The sequence below is a fragment of the Bos taurus genome, chromosome 11 (assembly GCF_002263795.3).
Source record: "Bos taurus isolate L1 Dominette 01449 registration number 42190680 breed Hereford chromosome 11, ARS-UCD2.0, whole genome shotgun sequence".
NCBI lineage: Eukaryota > Metazoa > Chordata > Mammalia > Artiodactyla > Bovidae > Bos > Bos taurus.
Window position 1 is genome coordinate 63385753 of NC_037338.1, and position 24784 is coordinate 63410536.

At 44.4% G+C, this 24784-nt stretch overlaps 1 protein-coding gene across 1 annotated transcript in view; it reads left to right on the plus strand.

Annotated features, from left to right (window-relative positions):
- Positions 1-23868, plus strand: part of SLC1A4 (solute carrier family 1 member 4) — a 29939-nt gene extending 6071 nt beyond the window's left edge. Inside the window, exons 2-8 of the mRNA NM_001081577.1 lie at positions 6660-6702; positions 8641-8703; positions 10574-10740; positions 16814-17047; positions 18393-18587; positions 18882-19016; positions 21029-23868. Coding sequence (NP_001075046.1) covers positions 6660-6702; positions 8641-8703; positions 10574-10740; positions 16814-17047; positions 18393-18587; positions 18882-19016; positions 21029-21257 — 1066 coding nt within the window. The 3' untranslated portion in view covers positions 21258-23868. The remainder of the gene's footprint in view (positions 1-6659; positions 6703-8640; positions 8704-10573; positions 10741-16813; positions 17048-18392; positions 18588-18881; positions 19017-21028) is intronic.
- Positions 23869-24784: the final 916 nt, after the last annotated feature.

Genomic DNA, 24784 nt, shown 5'->3' on the forward strand with positions numbered 1-24784 from the left:
AGGACAGGTTACTCCCTGACCCCCTACTGTCTCCATAGTGTGGGCCCATCACCCCCAGCTCTCCCTCTGCTCCTGACCTTGTAGGGGGTACCAAGATCTGAAGGTGCACACCCCTGATAGCTAACTCTGTAACAATGAACACTACAGATGATAAACATTTATCAGGTGTACATACAGTGTCATATCCTGTTCTGAAGAGTCTTTGAAATGTGCATAAGTTGGCTAAGGACTGTTTGAAGTTAAATGAAAGGAAATGCTGTTGGAACAAAAAAAAATATACCTAGACAAAAGTAAATTGCTTTACATTCTTCTCATATGGAACAGGGAAATACATACCATCCTTGACAATAGGCTCAGAAGAACAAACAGGACCAGATGTATAAAGGAGGAACATTTGTAAGTTTTCATGGTGTGAGCTGCTCGAGTGTCTTCAGTACCATTCACAGTAGTTCTGCTTTCGCAAGTTTGGCCATGGCTTATACCAGTTTTTCTGTTTGCTTTAAACTATGTGTCCAAATGTTCCTAAAGCACTGGCAAGACTCGTCCATTCATTCTCTCCCAGTTTGATCTGACTTGGGTCTCTGGATGTAGTAATACAGTCTTGGCACTTTTGCAGATGTTTTTGACTTAGACGCACTATGAGAAATACACTTTAGATGATAGCATGCACATATAGACACCCCCACCTCCACATAGACAACCTGAAACACAGGTTCACAAAACCACATTGTAAGTACTGATGCACGCTGTTCTTCTATATTCTGTCTAATGTATTACATCCTTTATAGAGTGCTCCTTAGAGCTGGGAAATACAGCTGGTATTTTATAATTCCAGAACATTTCTCAGAATCAAATAACAGAAAAAAGGACATATTTGAGGATTTGAATAAAATGAAGAGCTCAGTGTTTAGAAGGATACTAGTACCCAGTGAAATTGAGTGTTCTGCAGAGGTGAGCCTGAGGAGCATTTGATCCTTCTGGTTTCCAGACAGTGGATCTTACAACACAAATCTGTACTGGAGTTGTGAGGTCCACAACTCACCAGCCACAAGTAACTATTTAAAGCTAACTAATTTAAATGTAAATAAAATAAATTCAGACTCTAAGTAGCACTCGCCATTGTTCAAGTGCTCAGTAGCCACACAACTAGCATATTGGACAGCATAAATGTAGAAAGTCCTGTTGGATGGTGCTGGTCAGTATGGAATGTGAATGGGAGATATAGCGAATTCCTATCTCTGGACACTAAATGAAGGGTTAATTGATCACTCTAAGATCCTGTTCCTCATTTTGAAAGCACCCAAGATTACTCTGTCAATGTGAGGAGCTGGGAAAAGTGCCTGGAGACAGAGCTCTGGGGGAAAAAAACTGCTTGTGTGATGGAGCAGATGATCCATCAATACAGGAGAGCTCAGCAGTAAGAAAAAGCCTGAGTTCACTGCAGCATCTGTGTCTAAAAGCCAAGGAAAGAGGGGAAAGAAGAGTGCAGAGAGAACAAAATCAAAGAACCGACACACCTGATTGTAAGACTTACTACAAAGAAAGCTACAGTGATCAAGACAGTGTGGTGTTGGCAAAAGAACAGACAAATACATCAGTGAAACAGGGTAGAGAGCCCAGAAATCAACCCACCTAAATATGATCAACTGGTTTTTGACAAAAGAGTAAAGGCAGTAGAATGGCACATCTTTTCAGCAAATGGTGTTGGAACACCTGGACATCCACATGCAAAAAAAGTGAATCTAAACACAGCCCTTGTGCCATTCACAAAAATCAGCTCAGAATGGACCACATGTCTAAATGTAAAATGCATAACTATAAAACTCCTGGAAGATAACATAAGATGACCTCTGATATGGCAATGACTTTTTAGATACAACACCAAAGGCAGATCTATGAAGAGTAGAGAAAAATGTTTTGTCTTACTGCTGCGGCAAGCACAGCAAGTAGGGATTGAAAGTGGTCGACGCACAGTTTGGAAAAAAGAAACTAGGGACAGAATTAAAGTGTTAAAGATGGGACCGGGGGACTCAAGACCTCTTGGGTCAAGAGCCCTGTTCCTTGGAGCCACATCACTTTTATTTAGTGTCTTGGCAAGCAGAGAGTATCTGTTGTGTTACGATGAAGTCAGCCTCCTATGTCCCCAGTCACATCTCCGATTGTATTGATTACTTTAAACTATATTTGTTATTTTCTTGTACAAGGGCTATCACCTAGCTGAAGGTCATAGACCCGCATATGCCTTGGGAAAACATCTTAGTGTGTGCATAAGCAGTGTTCTGAACTTGCACTGACTCAGCATTCCAAAGTTGACACTATGTTTTTCCTTAGCTTAGCAGGGCATGACAATCCCAACTGATCAACCCAATATACTTTTATTTGGGTTATGCTGTATTGCTGTATTTTGCTTTTATTCTTTTCCCATGGTGGTTATCTCATTTAGCCAGAGCAACAGGCGGCTGACTATTAACCCCTGCATCTTAATCCTTCAGCCTCACACCCTTGCCCCTTGGAGGGCAGGTGGGGCAGGGGGCGCTCTTGCTCCTGGCCTGTGGCAACGAGGGGAACTAAAAGAGAGTGATTCAGTGGGTTCAACTCATTGCCCCCAGGCATTTCCTCCCAAGGGGTTAATATTTGAGAGCTGAGTTGTGTAATCTAAAAAGTTCAGTCATCCCGTTGAATGTGTGTATGTTTTTTGGTTGTCAGATCTCCTTTGCAGTTAGCACTGTATCTTTTGTCCTAACTTTTTAAGGAATTTTGAGATATGATTTACATACAAAAGATGCACCCACTTCAGGGGTGCAGTTCAATGAGTTTTGACAGATAGATAAACCACTTAATCACTACCATAATCCAAACAGTGAACATTTTTGTCTCCCATGATCCTTCTCAGCAGTTCCCACACTTCATCCCTGGCCCCGGGCAGCTTTGGATAGAAAGTTTTGCTTTCTATCACTATTGATTAGTTTTGCTTTTTCTAGAGTTTCATGGCAATGGAATCACTCAGTATGTACTTTTCTTTGTCTGGCTTCTTTTGCTCAGCACAGTGTTGTTGAGATTCTCCGTGTTGTGTATATTAGTGATTGATTCCTTTTTATTTTCAAGTAGAATTCTTTTGTATGGATTTATCATAATGCTGTTTGTCCATTCATCAGTTAATGGACATTTCCATTTTGAGCAATTATGAATAATACTGTTATTCATATAGCTTATATCTAGGAGTAGAAACGCTGGGTCATATGGTAAGTGTATGTTTAACTTTACAAGAAACTGCCAGAACACATCATGTTCTTCTTAGGAATTTGATTCTTTTGGCTGGAGTTGCCGTTTTGACTCTAGTATTGAATGTACCCCTCTATTCCCATTGGATTTTGTAGACTGTCTGAAAACAGATTGGTCTAGAAGTTGTGAGTTAAGATCCATTCTAGGTGAGGCAGTATTAGGTTATTGCTTTCTAAAGACACCAGGCTGGCCAGATAGTAGGGTTTGAACAAGTGGTCTGTGACCCTTGGAAGAGAGTGTGTTTGAAGGCTATGGGAGAGGCTGTGCTTGCACCGAGTGAGGAAACAGCTCATTTCTGAAGGATGTGAAGTATTTGTGGGGGAAATCATCCCCCATGGAGAAGATAGAGGGCTTCTATCCCAGCTCTCTCCTTAACTTCTCAGTCCTTTTAGGGAGAGAAGCAGGTGGCCAGCTCAGTCTGAGAACTACTGTGGTGGATATAGAATGGACGAAACCTTGGCTCAGGGCCTGTTTTTGCTTCTAACTAGTATAGCAAATGGCAATGAGATACCAAACAAGACTGTTAAAGGTGCTTTGTAATGGAAATCATAGGCAAAAGTAAGTTGCTATTCATCTATACATTAACAAATAACCAATACCAATGCCTAGCCTGTTTCTACTTTCCTTTTAAAATAAGTAATGCTTGTAATAGGAATCAAACTTCAGATCACCATTTTGCAATGGTTAATTCACAGATCACATCTTGTCTGTTTAAATACAGCCATGTACTTTCGGGTATTCTTTAAGTATGTTGAAAGCAATTCAGGTTTCATAGACAAGCAAGTGAGGAAATGCTGAATTGCCGTCTCTAGCTGTTGGCTGTCTTTTGGAAGCCTGAGTGTTCTAACAAAGTCATTTTTGTGTCTTGTTAACCCTGTTGGTGGGTGTATTATCTCTTGTATAATAAGTTACCACCATTTAACAGCTTAAAGTCACACATCTATTATCCCACAGAATCTGTAGTGTCAGGAATCCTAGCATGGCTTAGCTGGGTTTTCTGCTTTAGAGTCTCTTACAAGGCTGCAATCAAAGTGTCAGCCACAGCTGGGGTTTCATCTGAAGGCTAAACTGAGGAAGGATTCCCCTCTGAGGACACACGGTTGTTGGCAGAATTCAGTTCCTTGAGGTTCACACTGGGAGCCTCTGTTCCTAGCTGGCTATTGGCCAGAGACCGTCCTCCGTGTCTTGTCATATGGGTCTTTCTAACATGGTGGCTTGTTTCATCAATATGCAAGCCCAGAAAGCAATAAAGAGTGTCTTCTAGCAAGATAGAACCCACACGTTTATGTAATCATATCACAAGAGTGATAGCCCATTACCCTTACTGGATTTTGTTTGTGCTCATATTCATGCTAAGTCACTTCATTTGTGTCCGACTCTTTGCAACCCATGGACTGTAGCCCACCAGATTCCTCTGTCCTTGGGATTCTCCAGGCAAGAATACTGGAGAGGGTTGCCATGCCTTCCTCCAGGGGATCTTCCCAACGCAGGGACTGAACCCACAACTTGCGTTTCCTACATTTACAGGCGGGTTCTTTACTACTAGTGCCATTCTGTTGACTAGAAGCAAGTCATAGCCCCCACCCCCACACTCCACCATGACACACACACTCAAGGGGAGGATATTACACAAAGTGACTACCAGGATGCCTCTTAGACTCTGCTTGCCAAGCTGGGCTGCAGTCAGATCTGCTGAGCTCTGAAACTGAATACCTGCAAATAGTTGCCTAGAGATTCTAACACTGTGAATAACTCATCCACAGAAGTAAGAATTAATGGATGTTTGGCACAGATTGTAAAGGATGAGCTTTTACTCTCCAGACTTACTGTAGGAGGTCAGTAGAAAAATGGATTGTCAGTGGGATTTTCATATATCACAACTCAGTTCTCAGTTCAGTTGCTCAGTCGTGTCCAGCTCTTTGCAACCCCATGAGCCGCAGCACACCAGGCCTCCCTGTCCATCACCAACTCCCGGAGTCCACCCAAACCCGTGTCCATTGAGTCGGTGATGCCATCCAACCATCTCGTCCTCTGTCATCCCCTTCTCCTCCTGTCCTCAATCTTTCCCAGCATCAGGGTCTTTTCCAATGAGTCAGCTCTTCGCATCAGGTTGCCAAAGTATTGAAGTTTCAGCTTCAACATCAGTCTAGCATCTGTACAAAATCTGACCCAAAGGAGGCTCAATAAAAACTATTTGCCTGCCAAGGTTTTGGTTTCAAAATCTAGTGTAACTGGATCAGTTCTATTGCTCTCTTTTTATAACAAAATTCTATAATTTATTTCATCCTGAAATGAAATCCATAAATAGACTTTACCCCACACATAATCTCAAACATCAATATGACTTAACTGTAATATAAAAAACATACCAGATTGGTGGTTGCCAGAGATGATGGTGGAGGGTGGGATAAATAGGTAGAAGAGATTATTACATATTTTAAAAAATAGAAATAAAAAAGTATACTGTAAAGTTTTTAAAAGTTCAATACTGAAGGAGAGTAATGCATAGTAAAAATAATGTATTTCAAGATGTGAATGCTCTAAAACAAAATGATTAAGTGCTTGCTTCTGAGTTTAGAGTCACCATTAATGAGAGAGCTTTAAATTCAGACTGATACTCAGTTACTAGCATGTGTGATTAAGGGCCCAGATCCTACAATTTTTCATTAGTGATGTGATTTCCCAGAAAGTGAATGATACTTGAAAATATTCTGAACAAAGCAAAACAAATCATCCCACATTTTACACAGGAGTTTCAGTCCTAGAAAATTCAGTGTATATTCAAACTGCACAAAAATACCTTGCTTTAAAGTTAGTCTCTAAGCTCAAATAAGTTATGAATAAGATTTTCCTCTACAGTTTTGTGTCATACAGGACATTGGGAAGTATGAGGGCCTTGAAACTATTTATTACACAGGACTTTGCCACTCTTAGCAGAACAAATAGCTGGGATCTGGCACTTCTGCCCAAACATACTCCCCCAGTTCCAGGAATGCCCCCCAGTTATTGTAACAACACAGCATTCCCTTGGATTTCACAAGTTGGCAGCGCCAGTTCCCACTGAAAACCACTGCCCTAGGGCCTAGCCACCAGGGGAAAGGAAAGTGATGCAGTTATTCTGGTTCGCTGGGACACAGCTAAATATCAAGGGTACCACGAGGGAGATGAGGATAGAGATCAGTGCTTCAGAGTCTCTGTTGTGACCCTTCAGCCAAGGCACAGTTGAGTACTTGGATCAAGGAGAAGATGGCAATAACTGCAGGATGTGGGGAGAGAGGGAACCCTGTGTGGTAGGCTGTCAGGTGTGGGCATCTTAAAGTGAACATGTTGAATGACAAATTTTAAGGATACTGACAAAGTGCTTTCTTTTCCAACAGAAACCTGTTTCCTTCAAATCTTGTGGTTGCAGCTTTCCGGACGGTAAGCTTGATGCTTTGCTAAAAATAGGAAACTTTGGGTGTTATATGTTTATAGCATATAAATTACTGCTATAGAGTTAGGTAAGGTGGAACAAGGAGGGTTGTGTGCACTTAGTATCATTGGCCTAAATTTTTATAGATGGGCCCCTGGAGTGAAAACAAAAAAAACAACAAGAAACAAAAAAATTGTCCAAAATATCCCACTAGTTCCAGCATCTTTTCGCATCACCTAGTACCCTCAAATCATGTTTTATGGAGCTATTAAATATTTTAGAATTTTAATTTTTTTAAATCTTGTTAAGTTTTTTGGCCTCATTGCACAGCCTGTGGGATCTTAGTTCCCAGACCAGGGATTGAACCTGGGCCATGGCAGTGGAAGTGCTAAATCCTGACCACTAGACTGCCAGGGGAATTCCCTAGAATTTTTTTTTTAATGCATTTTTATTTTTTTTTCTGATTATAAATATAATATATGCTCCTTGCAAAAAAAATTAAAGTACAAAAGAATAGAAGGAAATAAAAATCACCATAATCACTACCTAGAGCTACCCATTAACATTGGTTATCATCTTTCTGGTATGTTTTTTCTATACATGTGGGTATGCATCTGCACACAGACACACACGCACACAAGATTTTAAAATAATTATACTACATACATTGTTATTATGTATACACTTATTTTTCAGTAACCAGCTCTTATTGTGAACATTTTCTCATGTTGGTAAATATCCTTCTGCATAAGTTATTGGCTGTAGTATGAACATGTCATAATTTTACTCAATCAGTCCCATGTGGGTGGCTGTTTCTAGTTTTCCCCTTACTTTAGCAATCCTGAATGTAATGTTCCTACAGCCAAGCTTTACACAGAGAAGGAATATAAAGGTCTAGATTAGATGGACTAAACTGATTGCCTATTTCACGCACTGTCTTTTCAGTTTCCACTAAGTCTTGCTCTTTAAAAAAAACAAACAAAAAAGCCCTGGGTATAAATACAACTGTGGCTTTTATGTATAATGTGAGATAGAAGACAAGAGAAAAATGAAAAGTGTCGTGGCTTTCAGTGCCTGCCACGGAAGGTGTGGGGTGGCTTTTGTACCCCCTGCCACCCTTAATCACAGGACAGCTGACCATCTCTGCCTGTCTGAAAGCTTGATAAGTCAAAGCTGAGAGAGACCAGAACTCTTTAAAGGCAGGTTCAAAGCAGAGGCCTCTGGGCCTAATGGGCCCCTTTTTAACAGTTCAAAAGCCTTGTGTCCTTAGAAGGGTGAGGAAGGGTGTCATATAACAGAGTCCACTAAACGTTAGTGCACACAGCTGCAGGGAGACACCTGTGTGTGTCAGGCAGAAGTGTGTGAAGTCAACCACAGAACCAGAGTTGGAAAGATAGTTCCCCTCTGATGAGTGGGTGTCCCAGAAGACTCAGCCAAAAAACACCATCTTGCCCCCATCCTTTGTTTTGAGGAGTGGAGGGCTGAAGGCATATTAGATGCTGAAAAGCAGTCAAGCTCAAGTAAGTTTTGGAACAGAGTGGAGCATAAATAAATGAATGAAAATAAAAGGGCACATCAAAAAAATGAACTTTAGTATTATGGAATGAATACCGAGTTTCTCCAAATAATATGAATTCTCAGCCATTTACGATATCAGCTTGAAATTGTACAGACCTTCTCCAAGCCAGGGTCTGGGGACCGAGGAAATTCTCTCCATTCCCTTGGGTTCCTAAATAATCAGCGGTCTCCTAGAGTGCATGTTGCCCTGATCTTAAGTGACTTTGGTACAGTCCTCAGAGGCCCTTGTCCGGCCAAGCAAGTGAGGAATGCCAGCAGACCTGGAGAGAAGAGCAACGAAGTAGCAAGAGGCCCAGCAGTCCTCTGGATTCCTCTTGGGAAAGGTCTTCAGCTGTGAACTGACGGGGTTTTCTTTCTCTCACTCACAGTATGCAACTGACTACAGAGAAGTGACCTACAACACGAGCGCTGGAAAGGTGACCATTGAAAAAGTAAGGATTTTTGTGAGATCACTTACGACAAATCCTATAACACAAATAATGCTTCTGAACTCAAGGAGCATGCATGATGCTTATTTTTTTCTCAGCAGGACTGAAGACTGGGGTTTGAATCACACAGTTTAGGTTTGTTCTTTGGGCCGTTTACCATCTTTAGGATGTTCATTTCATTGAATTGAAACTAATGTCCCCTTTCTTAAAACAAATTGTGTAACATCCCTTCTGTTTTTCTGAAATATAAATAATAGGTGATTTAACCTACCCTTACACATAGAATTTGTCTTAGGGGTTTAACTCACTATAACCATCTTTCATTCACAAGTATGTTTTGAGTACCTGTTGTTTCTTTTGTTGTTGTCTGTGTGTTGGTTTTGTTTTGTTTTGTTTTGTTTTTGGACACACCACAAGGCATGTATGTGGGAATCTTAGTTCCCTGACCAGGGATTGAACTTGAGTCCCTTGTAGCTGAAGCACAGAGTAACCACTAGACCACCAGGGAAGTCCCTTGAGTACCTGTTGTTTACTAGACACTGAGCTAAGTCCTAGCTTTCATGCTGGAGCTGAAAGGGACAAGGGACCTCAGGGATTATTTAGTCCAGCTATGAAGCTGCCATGGGAAGAAGGAGGAACTTTGCCCTTCCCCCATCCCCCATACACCTCCCCAGGGCTAAGTGGCTCTGAGTTCTACCAGCCTGTTTTTGATTGAAGGAAAAGTTCTACTTTTTTTTAAAAAAAGTTGAAAGCTAATAATTTAGTCCCTTTCACTTCATCTTGCAGATGAAGCATCTGAAGCTCAGAGAAGTTATTTTAATATCGCCGGGACTAGAGCTCAGACTAGAATGATGGTAAAAATGCTCTTTCAGTTTTTACCACACTGACATGTTTCCTATTCAGAATTTCATAATGTGTTGTGATGGAATAAAATGTTTGTCTAACATATATGCTTACAGTAATGAGATTCAGTACTGCTGGGAAAAAAATAAAGAACACATTATATTTATACATTTTAAGTTGGTGATTTAGGAAAGAATATCCTGAAAATATCCATATTGATTCTGAACATCATTTTTGAAATTTGTCAGTGAGGAGACTATGGTAAGAACCTAGCAACAAAGAATTAGTAGCCAAAGATAGAATCACTGACTTTTTTTTTTTTTTGCCACACCCTTGAGGCTTATGGGATCTTAGTTCCCTGACCAGGGATTGAACCGGGGCCTACAGCAGTGAAAGCACTGAATCCTAATCAGTAGACCATCAGGGAATTCCTTACAATCATTGACTCTTGATCTGAAGGACCTTTTCACCAATCAGCTTGTCTTTTAAAGTGAAGTGAAGTGAAAGTCGCTCAGTCGTGTCTGATTCTTTGCAACCCCATGGACTATACATGGGATTCTCTAGGCCAGAATACTGGAGCGTGTAGCCTTTCCCTTCTCCGGGGGTCTTCCCAACCCAGGGATCGAACCCAGGTCTCCCGCATTGCAGGCAGATTCTTTACCAACTAAGCCACAAGGGAAGCCCTGTCTTTTAAAAGCAACCCTTTGAAATGATTGTCCAACCTCTACCTGAGCACATCCAGTGAGGAGAGGCTCAGTACTTTCTGCTTCAACCTATGCCCATTCCCAAAGCTTTCACAGTTAACAAGTAGGTGAAAATCCTGTTTGTTGACTTTCCAAATCCTGAGACTCCATCTCCCCTTGAGTTTCCGGCCCCTTGATCTGTGAAATCACTTAGTGTTAGAGGAAATATGAGCCTTTCCTCTTTCTGAGCACACTGTTTCAGTCTGACAGAGACCTGAGCAAATGCATTCTTTAGTCCTCACTCATCTGTTGTAAACTTAGACCCTGTGTCCCCTCTGATCCTACAGATCCCCATTGGCACCGAAATTGAAGGGATGAACATTTTAGGATTGGTCCTTTTTGCCCTGGTATTAGGAGTGGCCCTGAAGAAACTCGGCTCTGAAGGAGAAGAGCTCATTCGTTTTTTCAATGCCTTCAATGAGGCGACCATGGTGCTGGTGTCATGGATTATGTGGTGAGTGTCACCCTACCACCCACTTTCTCACTCATTTCTCCTGCCATCCAGAAAAGAACCCCACTTAGCTGTTCTAGGTCACCCCGTGGGGCCACCCGGCCCAGTGCTGTCTGTGGATGGTGTACCACTACCAGTCTTGGTATAAGGGTTGAAGGATCTCAGAGAAATAAGCATGTACCATGGTTACTGGTCACTTGCTTGTCACCCATAGTGACCCCTGGGGTTCTGTCATTGATGATTTATCGATGAGTCTCACCATTATTCTTGCCACATCTTGTGGGGCAATGAATCCATATAAAATAAGGCTTATTTCTCTTTGCCGCTGCTGCTGCTAAGTCGCTTCAGTCATGTCCGACTCTGTGTGACCCCATAGATGGCAGCCCACCAGGCTCCCCCGTCCCTGGGATTCTCCAGGCAAGAACACTGGAGTGGGTTGCCATTTCCTTCTCCAATGCATGAAAGTGAAAAGTGAAAGTGAAGTCACTCAGTCATGTCCGACTCTTTGTGATCCTATGGACTCCAGCCTACCAGGCTCCTCCGTCCATGGGATTTTCCAGGCAAGAGTACTGGAATAGGGTGCCATGAAGGGCCCCTTACTATAGTATTACAACATGGAGAACAAATCCATCTTTACCCCATACGTACAGGTAAACATGGAATGCTCTTTACATGAATGTCTCTTTATATAATAGCAATGAAAGGGTACTTGTTTAATAAAAACCACCAGATTGACTTCTGGCTAACAAGGAAAAATTTGACAAGATCTCTCAAAGTAACTTCTCAGAAATCATACCAATGCCAATGCTTCAGTAAGCGTTATCCTGCTGTTTTACTGAAGCCAGACTTTGTGGGATTTAGTTTCTACCCACTCATTGTTGAGACACTAGTTTATCTTTTCATACACAAAACTTGTTCCTTATTGTCAACCCTTAAATATCCTAGGATGTCTCTCAGATGATACTGGGATGGCAGCTGGACTGATTTTAAGAGAGAAGCCTGGAATTTAGTAGGAAAGCTTGAGATTGGTTGGGAAGCCAAGTTCAGAGCCTCCACTAGTACTGCTTATCCTGCTTGACCGAGTTTTCTTGCTCAGTCCCAAACTCCAGAGTCTGAGTCTGCATCAGAAACATGACACTTCATATGACTCCTGTTGTTCTGGGGAGAAAAATATTCCCAGAAAGGAAAAAGTGTTTTCATCCTGTCAGGTTCTTTCCCTGGCTTATTTTTTTCAGTCTGAAATCCTCCCAAAGGTCGGATTAAAGGAAACTGTGCAGGAAAGTGATGTTCCTATGTGAAAGCATTTGTTTTCAATCTGAAACCAATTTACAGTCATTCCTTCAACATGACGTGTTAGTTACAGAAACAGACATTTGGAAAGGCAGACCCGGCTGAGTGTCTTCACTGCAGTAGGATATCTGTTGCCCAGAAAGTGCATCCCACACAGAACTGGGGTTTAGGATGCCTTAACTGATTAAAGGGCTTCCCTGGTGGTTCAGTGGTAAAGAATCTGCAAAGCAGGAGACACAGGTTCGATCCCTGGGTAGGGAAGATATCCTGGAGGAGGCCATGGCAACCCACTTCAGTATTCTTGCCTGGAAAATTCCATGGACAGAGGAGCTTGGCAGGCTACAGTCCATGGAATCCCTAAAGAGTCTGACATGACTTATTAACTAGAACGTATACAAGTACACACACATAACTGGTTAAAGGATCTCCCCCAGGTGTGGGAGGGTCTTCAGTAGCAGCTCTTTCTTTCCTTCACTAATTACCTACTATAATATCAGGCACCTGCCTAGTCTGTACTGTTCATAGAAATAATTTCTCAGTAGATGGTCAGCAAACCTTGCAGGCATGTGGTCTCTGTCATAGCTGCCAGTGGTGCCATCCCAGGACAAAAACAGTCATAGGCAATTTATAAATCAATGAACTCGGCTGTATTCCAGTAAAACTCATGGTGCCAACCCATGCATTAAACTGTCCAGGGAGGAAGGAGGAAAGGGAGTCCTCTGAAAGTATTAGAAAAAAATACAGGGGTAGAGAAAGTCCTCCTACACAAAATACAGAAAGGAAAAGCCATAAAAAGATGCTAAATTTGATTTCACCAGAATATAAAAATGTTTGCATGCAAAGGAAACCTTGGATGAGGTTATAAGACAAGACACTTATTGAAAAAAAGTGATACATATTTACATATAGTCTCTATACACACACACACACACACACACACACACACACAAACACACTCACACTCAAAGCATTGGGATTGAAAAGACTGGTACAAGTTCACAAAACGTTCATCTTTTTGTAGTGAAATTAACAGAGAACTTGAGAATAAGTGTTAAAAATCTTTTATAGCAGTTTCATATTCTTCAGCATCCAAGCCATGATCATTGTTCTATTTTTGTGTGTGTGCATGTGTCTTTTCTAAGAATGCTGGCCCATGACCAACTAGGTAGAAATGAACCAGTCTTTCACCAAAGATAGTTTGAGAAGAACTAATATAAAGAGCCTTGACTACTGAAAAAGAAAAAGACTGAATAAACTCTTAGAAAATGAACAAAGGAAATGAGCAGGGAATGCATGGAAGAGGAAACCTGAATGACCAATAAACGTTTTAAGGGATGGCCAATTTATTAGAAATCAGGGAAGTGAAAGCTTGGTTCTATCAGGCACCGATAAGGGTGAAGTTACAGCACCACTATTTTTTTTTTCCTTTGGAATTTGAGGAATTTTTATTTTCATTTATCTGTATTTCCCACTTTCAACACTAAAAACCTGTTTCTTTTTTATTGAGATATAGTTGATTTAGGGCTTCCCTGGTGGTTCAGCTGGTAAAGACTCCGCCTGCAATGCAAGAGACCTGGGTTTGATCCCTAGGTTGGGAAGATCCCCTGGAGAAGGGAACAGCTACCCACTCCAGTATTCTGGTCTGAAGAATAGTCCATGGGGTTGCAAAGAGTTGGGCACGACTGAGTGACTTTCACTTAATCACTAATAGTTGATTTATGTTGTTATATTAGTTTCAGGTATATAGCATGGTGGTTCAAAGTCTTTATAGATTATATTCCATATATGGTTACTATAAAATACTGGCTATCTTCCCAGTATTTTGGCTATTGTGCTGTACAATGTACCCTTTATTAGCAGCACTATTGATGTTCTTTGTTGTGGGGAGCTGTCTTGTGTGCCGTATTTAGGCATATCCTTGGCCTGTAGCCCCTAGATGCCAATAGCACCCCCTACCAAAGCTGTGAGAACCAAAACTGTCTCCAGATATTACTTAATGTCCCCTGGGGACAAAATCATCATTGGATTAGAACCAGTGGTGCAGGGGGAGAAGGTAACGGCACCCCACTCCAGTACTCTTGCCTGGAAAATCCCATGGATGGAGGAGCCTGGTAGGCTGCAGTCCATGGGGTCGCTAAGAGTTGGACACGACTGAGCGACTTCACTTTCACTTTTCACTTTCATGCATTGGAGAAGGAAATGGAAACCCACTCCAGTGTTCTTGCCTGGAGAATCCCAGGGACGGGGGATCCTGGTGGGCTGCCGTCTGTGGAGTTGCAGAGTCAGACACGACTGAAGCGACTTAGCAGCAGCAGTGGTGCAGGAAAAGGATTATTCTCCTAGAAGCCACTGGGAACATGAATTAGAACAGCCACATTGGAGAACAATTTGTCAGGATCTACTAAACTTTAAAACACACCCCATGACTCAGTAGCCCCACTTCATGGTGTCTCTACCTGGAGAACATAGGCATGTGGGCACAAAGAGGCCTGTTTGCAGTGTTCTGTGTGGTGATGAAAACCTGGGAATAATTTAAATGCTCATCAGTAGGGCAATGCAAATAATCTATAGTGTAGTTCTGAGGATGCTATTTTAAAAGAATGAGATAAAGGTGGAATCAACCCAAATGTCCATTGACAAATTGAATGGATAAGGAAAATGTGGGATATGCATACAACTGAATATTATTCAGCCTTAAGAAGGAGTGAAATTCTGAAAAGTGCTATAATATAGAGGAACCCTAAAGACATGAATGGGTTGACATGCTCTCCTTCAGGGGATCTTTCCGACCCAGGGATCAAACCTGGGTCTCCTGCATTGCAGGCTGATTCTTTACTGTCTGAGCCACCAGGGAAGCCGCAAGTGAAATAAGCCAGACACAAGGGGGCTAAAATTGTATTATTCCATTTATAAGGGCACCTTGAATAGTCAAATTCATAGAGACTGAAAGTAGAACAGTGGTCTCTGAAAGCAGCAGTGAGGGGGAGCATGGGGTTATTATTTATTGAATACAGAGTTTCTGTTTGCGATGATGAGAAAGTTCTGGAGGTGGACAGCAGTGAAAGTTGCACAAGACTTTGAATATACTGATGTCACCAAACTGTACACTTAAAATGGTTAATATGGTCAGTTTTATGTTATGCATACTTTACCATGATTAAAGAAAAAGACCAGAATGAAGTAGATGTCTATGTATTGATATGAAAAGGTCTCAAAGACATAATAGGGAGTTTAAAAAACACATGCAGATTTAAACACATGTATCTAAAAGAATAGGAAGTGGGACTGGTTACCAGAGGAGAGGGCTGGCTTGAGGATAGGGCCTAAAGATTTTGGTCTTAGCAATCATGTTTTAATTTTTTGAAAGGAGAATATATTTTTGTATTACTATAGGATTTAAAAATAATAATACTTCTTAGAACACCTCTGGGAAGAAGTCTTAAGAAACCAGTGACACTGGCTATCTCTCCTTGGAAGGAAACCTGGTAGTTGGGAGGACAGAGGTGGCAGGTAGACTGCATCCTTTTGTATCCTTTGAAATTTGAACCGTGTGACATTATTGTCTATATAATTAAAATTTATAAATAAAGTCAATAGTTATAAAATTCATCTTCAGCTCAGTCCAGTCGCTCAGTCATGTCCAACTCTGTGACCCCATGGACTGTGGCATGCCATGATTCCCTGTCCATCACCAACTCCCAGAGCTTACTCAAACTCATGTCCAACGAGTCAGTGATGCCATCCAACCATCTCATCCTCTGTCGTCCCCTTCTCCTCCTGCCTTCTATCTTTCCCAGCATCAGGGAGTCAGTTCAATGAGCCAGTTCAAACCAGTCAGTCCAATGAGTCAGTTCTTCACATCAGGTGGCCAGAGTATTGAAGCTTCAGCATCAGTCCCTCCAATGAGTGTTCAGGACTGATTTCCTTCAGGATTGACTGGTTTGATCTCCTTGGAGTCCAAGGAGCTCTCAAGAGTCTTCTCCAACACCACAGTTCAAAAGCATCAATTTTTCGGCGATCAGACTCTTTATGGTCCAGCTCTCACATCCATACATGACCACTGGAAAAACCGTAGCTTTGACTAGACGGACCTTTGTCAGCAATGTTTCTGCTTTTTAATATTTTTGAAATTCATCCTCAGTTAAGCTCAAAACAGCAGACTTTTGTCCTTTGTAGCTCCCATAGTTCATTTCCTCCCTTTCTTCCTCCCACCCGGCCATTAAAAAAAATCTTCACACTCCAAGAGTGTTCTCAGAAGGTCATTGTTAGTGACTTTCTCCTATGGAATCATGTTTTCCAATCCACAAAGAATTTGAAACTTCACAAAAGTCCCAGCTTTGGCTCAATTCTGTATCACAGCAATTCTGCAAAATGTAATAGGTGTTAGTCTTTTGTGTTTCTGAGTTCTCAAAGCAAGCCTGAGCAAAGCTGAAAGTCAAGCCCACAGTCGCAGAGGCTTATAATCTCAAAGAGTTCCTTCCACTTGGGAGCCCACGTGGTTGGTAGCATCCAGCTGTTAAGAACATACAATATCCAAGGGGAAAGAAGTCTGGGTCTCGTCCTGACTCCACACCCACGATGAGTGATCCTGTTAATTTTACTCAGTTTCATGGCCTGTAAAATAGGCACGGCATACCCCCATCCTTTTCTGTTTCTCAGGGTCATCCCAGGGAGAGATGAAAACCACCTAGCTGAGAGTCCGCAAATCCCATGTCAGGAAGGGCCTGCATCTCTTAGCCCCAGCATCCTCACCCTTGCTTAGCTGTGCCCTGTGCTCATATCCTAGGTACGTACCTGTGGGCATCATGTTCCTGGTTGGAAGCAAGATTGTAGAAATGAAGGACATCATCATGCTGGTGACCAGCCTGGGGAAATACATCTTCACGTCTATATTGGGCCATTTTATTCACGGAGGAATTGTTCTGCCACTTATTTATTTTGTCTTCACGAGAAAAAACCCATTCAGGTTCCTCCTGGGCCTCCTCACACCGTTTGCAACAGCATTTGCCACCTGCTCCAGGTGAGTGGCTTTCAGGTGCCCTTGGCTGCCCTTGAGCTTGGAACCAGATGAGCCCGTGGTGGATGCACAGCTAGCATCTTGACAAATTTTAGTTTCTTGAAAACTCTAAATTGGTTTCATCTGATTTTTTTGCATCGCCAGCCCCATAGCTCTTAGGGAAGTAGATTTTTAGGATTGCCAGAATGAGAGATTGCCTCATTCCCTTCTCCTTCTTGCTTCTTAGAGGTCAGTTAGATCATAATTTACCCAGCTGTGGGTCCTCACCCTAACTAGACCTCAGCCTGAGTAAAAGAAGACAACCACTTGACTCAAAACGCATTGCAGGAAAGTTTCTAGAATGATACCTGCTCAGTTCTCCCTTTGGATGGGTGAATTAGGAAATAAGACCAAGACATAAGGCATCCTGGTGAGGGGTGTGTGCTCAGCTCTCTAGGAGTACACAATATTGTGGGATTATCTAATTTACCACAAAAGATGGACCTTGTCATGGCTGATATTCTTCCAGAAAAACACTGGGCTTTCCAAATACAAAGAAAACTTTGAAAGGATGGCAGCACATTGTTTGATTCACACATTTAGTTTCTGCCTCTCTGCTGCCTGTTTCCCACCATCCTGCCCTGCAGTGTCTATGACCGGGTTGTGGTGTGGGAGGAATGAGGGAGGTAAGTTTCTCCAGCTTTGGCAGAAACCAGCCTACTTCAGCTATGCCAGCCACAGGCTGCAGAGTCTGCAGAACCCACTGTGGGGAGCGGGTCTTATCCTTCGTTATCTTGGGATGCAGTTCCTCTTTCCAAACTCTCAGAGCCATTTCGTCTTCTCTTTTTTTGGCCACACTCCCACAGCACGCGGAACTTCCCTGACCAGGGATTGAACTCATGTCCCCTGCAGTGGGAGCACAGAGCCTAACCCTGAACCACCAGGGAAGTCCTGTCAGAGCCATTTCTGCTTCTTGGCGTAGAAGAAAAAACGTAGTTTGCCTTTTACTTTTTGGAGGGGAACATGTTCAAGAGAGGAGATGCATGTGTAGAGTAAATAGTTCTTTGTTTTCTTGAGAATACTTTGCATTGTGAGACAATGTGAGGTTCTTGGGAAGTCTGGAACGGGTATATCCAGGTGAAGAATAACTAAGTCTAGAAAGCCCAATTTTGAACACTTTGGGAAAGCAATTGACATAACCCCATGTGTGACAGAAACTCTGCAACAATTCTGATTTTTCTTTTCTTTCAAGGGGAGAGTGCCATAACCTAGGATGGTGCTAATTGCTCTATTCCTGGGTCTGAGCTGAGTAATAGGTTAGCCTGGTCACGAAGAACTATTCTCTTATTTGGTTGTTTGCATTTCCCAGCTCAGCAACCCTTCCCTCTATGATGAAGTGCATTGAAGAAAACAATGGTGTAGACAAGAGGATCAGCCGGTTCATTCTCCCCATCGGGGCCACTGTGAACATGGATGGCGCAGCCATCTTCCAGTGCGTGGCCGCAGTGTTCATTGCCCAGCTCAACAACGTGGAGCTGAGAGCTGGACAGATTTTCACCATTCTGTAAGTTCCGTATTCTTTCCTTCACCTTTAGGCCTGGTTTAAACTTTGAGATTTTTTTATTGTGATTTCCTTTGAAAAACTTCATGAATACAATCTTACCCTGACTCGGGCGTCTCACTTGTAAATGAGGACAGCATGAATTCATTACTTGAAGAAAGTGGATCCTCTCTCAAGGGTGTAGTCGACAAGGGTTGTGTGGTTTTCAGTTCCAAGCCATGGCTGCCATGTTCTGCATGTCTCTGCGTCCCCTTGGTGCTCTGGGCTCATGGGTGATCCTGCTGTCCCATCCCCTAGAGTGACGGCCACAGCGTCCAGTGTTGGAGCAGCAGGCGTGCCCGCTGGAGGGGTCCTCACCATCGCCATTATCCTGGAGGCCATCGGGCTGCCCACTCATGACCTCTCTCTGATCCTGGCTGTGGACTGGATTGTGTAAGTAGCAAGTCTTAAGGGCACTGAATAAAAGAAAGTCTGTATTGAGCTCCGTAGGAGCTTGGCACTGGCCCGGGGCATGCAGAGAAACTTAAAACATGCCATTACTGAGAACTTGCTTAGAACATTCAGAAAAGTCAGAGGCCCAAGCGTCTGTGGAGATTGTTGGCTGCATAGGGGTCATAACCATTGGAGCAGTGAATCTTCGGGAATGATTGTTCTTGGCTTGGAATGTCCAAGGAGTGATTTCTGAAAGGGGAGAAAAGATGAGCACTGCTAATGCACATGCCTGGGCTTGGGCTCAGGGGCAGAAAGGAGCTGTGATCTCGGTAGCCATCACCAGGGCTCCTGTAAAGACGCAGAAGTTTCTAATTGTTGCTGCCTTGAGTCCCATGACACTTTTCTCAGATACAAACAATACCTGTATCATAGGGAAGGTCAGTGAGGGACTGATGTTAGACAGTAGGTAGAGCACGCGAATAAGAAATGAGCCCTGAAAAAAAAAAAAAAAAGAATCGAGCCCTGGAGCCTGGGTTCACATCATTTACTAGTGTGATATGAACTGTCTGTGATTTAGTCTGCCAGTCTGTGAAAAGGGGATAAGAACAGAGCCCTACAGCAGAGTTGTAGTGCAGACTAAGCGAGTTAGCACATGCGCAGCACATGGAAGAGCCTTCAGTCAGCACTGGGGAAGACAATCCTGGCCAGGCTGGTCAGAGCCGGGTGTGGATATCCTGACCACGAGAGCCTGGCCCTGGGCTGGTGGATCTGCCCACGGTGGTTAGGAGTGCTGGGTTCCAACCTTATTTTTAAGCCCTGGAAACTTGAAGGGACTTCTCAGAATTCCTTGAGCTCCTTGGCGGTGAAAAGTGCTTTGGAGATGCTGAACAGTGCTGTGCAGTGTTCAGACAGCACATCGGAGGGACTCAGTCCCTGTGGTGGTGAGTAAGAGGGACCAGGGCAGAGTGTCAGAGGCCCCACCTCCTTCCTCACCAGCTCCCCTCCATGGGGAAGGCAGGCGTTTAAGGGGTGCTTGGTCGGGACGAGGGAGGTCTGGCACCAAGCAAGCTGCCCAAGTGAGACCCCCACCACCCACAACCTCTGATTCCACAACTCTCAGCTTCTCCAGCACCTCAGGCAAGTTCCTATTTTCCCTCCTTCTTCAGAATGAGCATGATACTTCCTCTGAGCCCCAGGGAGGGGTGCTGGTTGTTGGGCTCTGGGAAGACAAAGCTTCTGGAAAGGGCAGTGCCGTTCTCTGTGAGATGGTATTTGCCAACAGCCATGGGAAGCACATGAAGGTTACAGTTCAGTAGAGATGCAGTGTGGACGTGAGACCAAGAGGGAGGTTCCCACAGGGTAACGGTGAGTGGGAGGGAAGCTGGACCCAGGACCGAATATGCACCATCACCCCAATTGTGTGTGGGTACTTAGTCGCTCAGTCATGTCTGACTCTTTGCGACCCCGTGGGCTGTAGCTTGCCAGGCTCCTCTGTCCATGGGGATTCTCCAGGCAAGAACACTGGAGTGGATTGTCAGTCCCTTCTCCAGGGGATCTTCCCAACCCAGGGATCAAATCCAGGTCTTCTGCACTGCAGGGAGATTCTTTACCATCTGAGCCACCAGGGAAGCACTCGTCATCCCAGTTACTTATAACTTTTACACAACGATGTCTCACACATGAAGTGCACACATAGGGAGATTTCTGGAAGGAAACAGATCCAGATGTCACTACTGGTTCACTCAGGGGTGCAGAGGATGGTGGGGAGTGACTTTTGATTTTTCCTTTATACTTCTCTTCTCCCCAAGTTTTCTACAATGAGTGGGTCTGGTAGTTTCATAAGAATGAAAGATATTTGAAGAAAATCAGTTTAGCATCAAGCAGCACCCCATATCCTTAGCTTGCCCTCCCTGAGGGTCACAGCCTCCTGGTACCTCGGCCTGCAGTGACATCCGCCTCCTGGTGGCTCCAGGCGGCATCGACTGTAACGCCTGCCTGTTCTCTCCCTGCAGGGACCGCACCACCACCGTGGTGAACGTGGAGGGCGATGCCCTGGGTGCGGGCATCCTCCACCACCTGAATCAGAAGGCGATGAAGAGAGGGGAGCAGGAGCTGAGCGAGGTCAAAGTGGAGGCCATCCCTAACTCCAAGTCGGAGGAGGAGACATCACCCCTGGTGACACACCCAAACCCCACCGGCCCAGCAGCCAGCACCCCAGAGTCCAAGGAGTCGGTTCTGTGATGAGGCTGGGCTTCCAGCTCACGCACCGGGGGTGCCCACCCCATCAGTCTGGCCACCTGGCCCTGGCACCGCCCTCACCGACTTTTCGCCTCCCGAGCAATGCACTGGCCCAGCCACCAGTGTGAGGGTTACTTCTCAGCACAGGCATTGGGTTTCCCAGTGGGAACTGACTCCTGAGGACCAAGACACTCTGACATTTGACACTCGACCATGTCCAGGTCAACTGTGCACACCCTGGCTCTGTCTGGAAACACACCCTCGAGCTGCCAGCGTGGGGAGTAACAGGCTCACAGAGACCTGGCAGTTAAAGCTTGGAAGATGCACATGTTATTTCATTGCACCCAGGAAAGTTCAGCATTTGGATACTTCCTGGACAGACCTGGGCGGGTGGCAGTCATCTGTCACCTTGTGAACCAGAATAATTGGAAAAATTCCCGAATTCGTGTCCTTGGCTGGAATTCTCTGAGCTGGGACTCAGGTGTTAAGAGTCTCCAACTAGGCATGGCTGGCTTCTGGTTCACTGGGCTGGAGGCGCTGCATGCCCATCAAGTTAGAAATACTCCATGGTGTTAGCACTGCTGGTGTCTCTGGTTAGCGGCATTAGGTAAACAATTACATTCTGAGGTCAAAGAAAGGAGGGGAAGTGTAGCCTGCAGGGGAAAGGGAAGCAGCCTGACGGGTAAGGACACACACTCACATATATTAATGTCCCCAGTCTGGCCCCAGCCCCAGAAAGTTTTCTGCTTTCATGATCTGGACTTCTGCCAACACTGTAGCTTTATCCACCTCCACTCTGATTTGGCAAACAGGCCACAGAGGGGCCTCTGCCTCTGGGGAGGTGTGATATGGTCATTACATTCAGGACCCTGACTGGTCTAGCAATAGATTTCAATCCAACTAGACCCTCCCTTAAAGCAAAACAAATTAAAAAAAAAAAACACAAACCCACTCTTCACTGGGGTGAAGCCAGATGTCCTGGCTTTGGCTGATCTTGATAGGCGTGGTTTCCCCTTCCTCCAGCACATCAGAGTTTAAAATTATCAGCCAAATGGTCTACCTGATTCCTACTGACTCAGGTTGAACATTGGAGAGGGGGCTTTATAGAGAGAACCAGTGTTGCCAGGGGCAGGGAAGGAAGACCTAAAAGGCACAAGACTGCTGTTTCTCTGTAGTTGTTGGTGTGTATGTGTGGGGTGACCTACAGCAAGTCCTGGGGCCTCACTCTACCCCATCAGTAAAATGGGGCTGACATCACCTGCCTTTTACCTACCTCAGAGGAGTCTGGTGAGGCAAATTGAGTGAATCTTTGGAAAATGATCATTTCGCATCTTGGCTATTAAGTGCTAACACTTAACCCCGTAGCTTCCTCACTGTTACCTAAGTGATACCTACGTTCTCCGGGAGGTCCCTTCTCCCGGGGAGGACAGCTTTTATGAGCAGGGCTTTGTTTTGTGTGCAGGAGCAACTGTTATCACGTCACTTGTGCTCTTGGCAGTTTCTTGTGAGCATCAAATGCAGCCTCTTCCTATTGTCCTTCATCTTTTTGTGAATTAACCTCCCAGCCCACTTTTGGGTGCCTGGCCTCCCAGGGACTCCCAGACCCAGGCACGTTTCTGCCACCACACGCTGGCCATTATTCAAGCTCCCAAACTTGCAGCCTTGCTCATTCCCCTGTTTTCTCTGTTGCTATCACCCAAGCCCTGCAGAAGGGGAGCACACCGTTATGGTGTATGTCCCATCACAGCTAGAATAGGGGGAGGGACAGAGACAGTGAAGCTCCCCTGTTTTAAAATTATGGGGCATGGGCCTGAGCAGAAGTGGTGGGGAAGAGCCAAGGGGCACAGGGAAGACCCAGCCGGTGGCAGGCTGTGCTCCCTCTAGCCCTCTTTAAAACAAGCTAAGCCACCCCTGTGAAGCAGGAGTGACCAGGAGCTGGGCTCAGCAGTACATGGAAGCCTTTACCCTCTGGCTTGTTGTTGATGCCTTCTATTTTTAAAGGAGAAATAATCACATGGCTGGATTCCAAACTGCAAGTGAACATTCATTATTTTTCAGCCTTTGCTAGATCTTATCTTTCCCTCTTGCACATCTATGTAACTATGTGTGTACACACATATGTGTAGCATGTGGGGGGCATACATGTGTTTAGCATCTATATCTACATGTGTGTTTGTGTATTTTAGCTCCAGTCCAAACAAGTTTGAATTTTGGGGCAGAGGTGAATTAACTGCAAGTTGTGTGGCTTTGGCATCCTGATTTTCCTGTTTCTAAAGGTGAATTTCACAAAACATGGACAGTCTGACCCAGGGGCTGCACACAGTCTCTCCAGGACCTGGGAGTGCAGTGTGGGGAGCACGTGGCCTAGGGAAGGGTGCTTCCATGTAAAACCCCTGTGATGATCGCTCCCCTTTCCCTGGTTTCTCCCTGTTTTTCTGTCCGAAACAGGAATCAAACTGGGAGTGAGCCAGCTGGGGAAAAATGCCACCCTCTCATTGTCTGATGATGTGTCCCCTGCTCTAACTTGTCATAATGCTGTTCATCTCTTTTCAATATGTGACACTTGCCTTAAAACATAGCAGTCTTCAAAATGAATACAGGATTTCTACTAGAATCCAATGTTCCTTTATTTTTTTCTTGTGTTTTGAAGTTGCATTGACTGGTGGAGTTCTTCTGGCGGATGGCCTGTGGGTGACAAATTGAGGGGTTATTTTTCTAGCTGCATTTAGCCAGCATGACCCCTGTAGCAGGGCAGGCCACTCAGGTGGCAGAGCTGCTGCAGAACCATCACTGATGTGGCTTGCGGTGGTGAGCTCCAGGCTCCTGGGCTCCTCCCACTCAAGCCGAGCCAGACCCTTGAAACAGTGAGTGGTTTGGCCACATACCTCCATTAAGCCAAGCCTTGTTAGAACAAGGTCAACAGGTATTAACTGACCATCTAGTGTAAGCCCAGAGCCAAGCTGGAAGAATGCCCCCGTCTGTAGAATCACTGAGAAAGTCCCTGCATAAAACAGTTGCCCGTGCCTACCATCCTCATTAACATACCCAGCACCTTCTTTCATATCATCTCATGTTCAGTGGGGGTTTTCCAGGTGATGCTAGGGGTAAAGCACCCAGCTGCCAACACAGGAAACGTAAAAGACTTGGGTTCAATCCCTGGGTCAGGAAGATCCCCTGGAGGACGGCATGGCTACCCATTCCAGTGTTCTTGCCTGAAGAATCCCATAGACAGAGGAGACTGGCGGTCTACAGTCCATGGGGTTGCAAAGAGTCGGACATGACTGAAATGACTGAGCACACATGTTCAGTGACATTGCATCCCAGCACTATTAGGAAATTTAGAAGCTTCTTACAATAGGATTATCTCACCAGCTCCCAATGACAGCCTTAGTTTCCAGACCCTGGGCCCTCAGAAGGAAGAGAACCCTGCTCTCACCTGGAGATATCCAGCCCTCCACAGAATATGGAAGCCAGTTTTACTTTCTGGGCAAGGCCCAAAGGGATGAGGAGAGCCTGCACAGGTCAAGTGC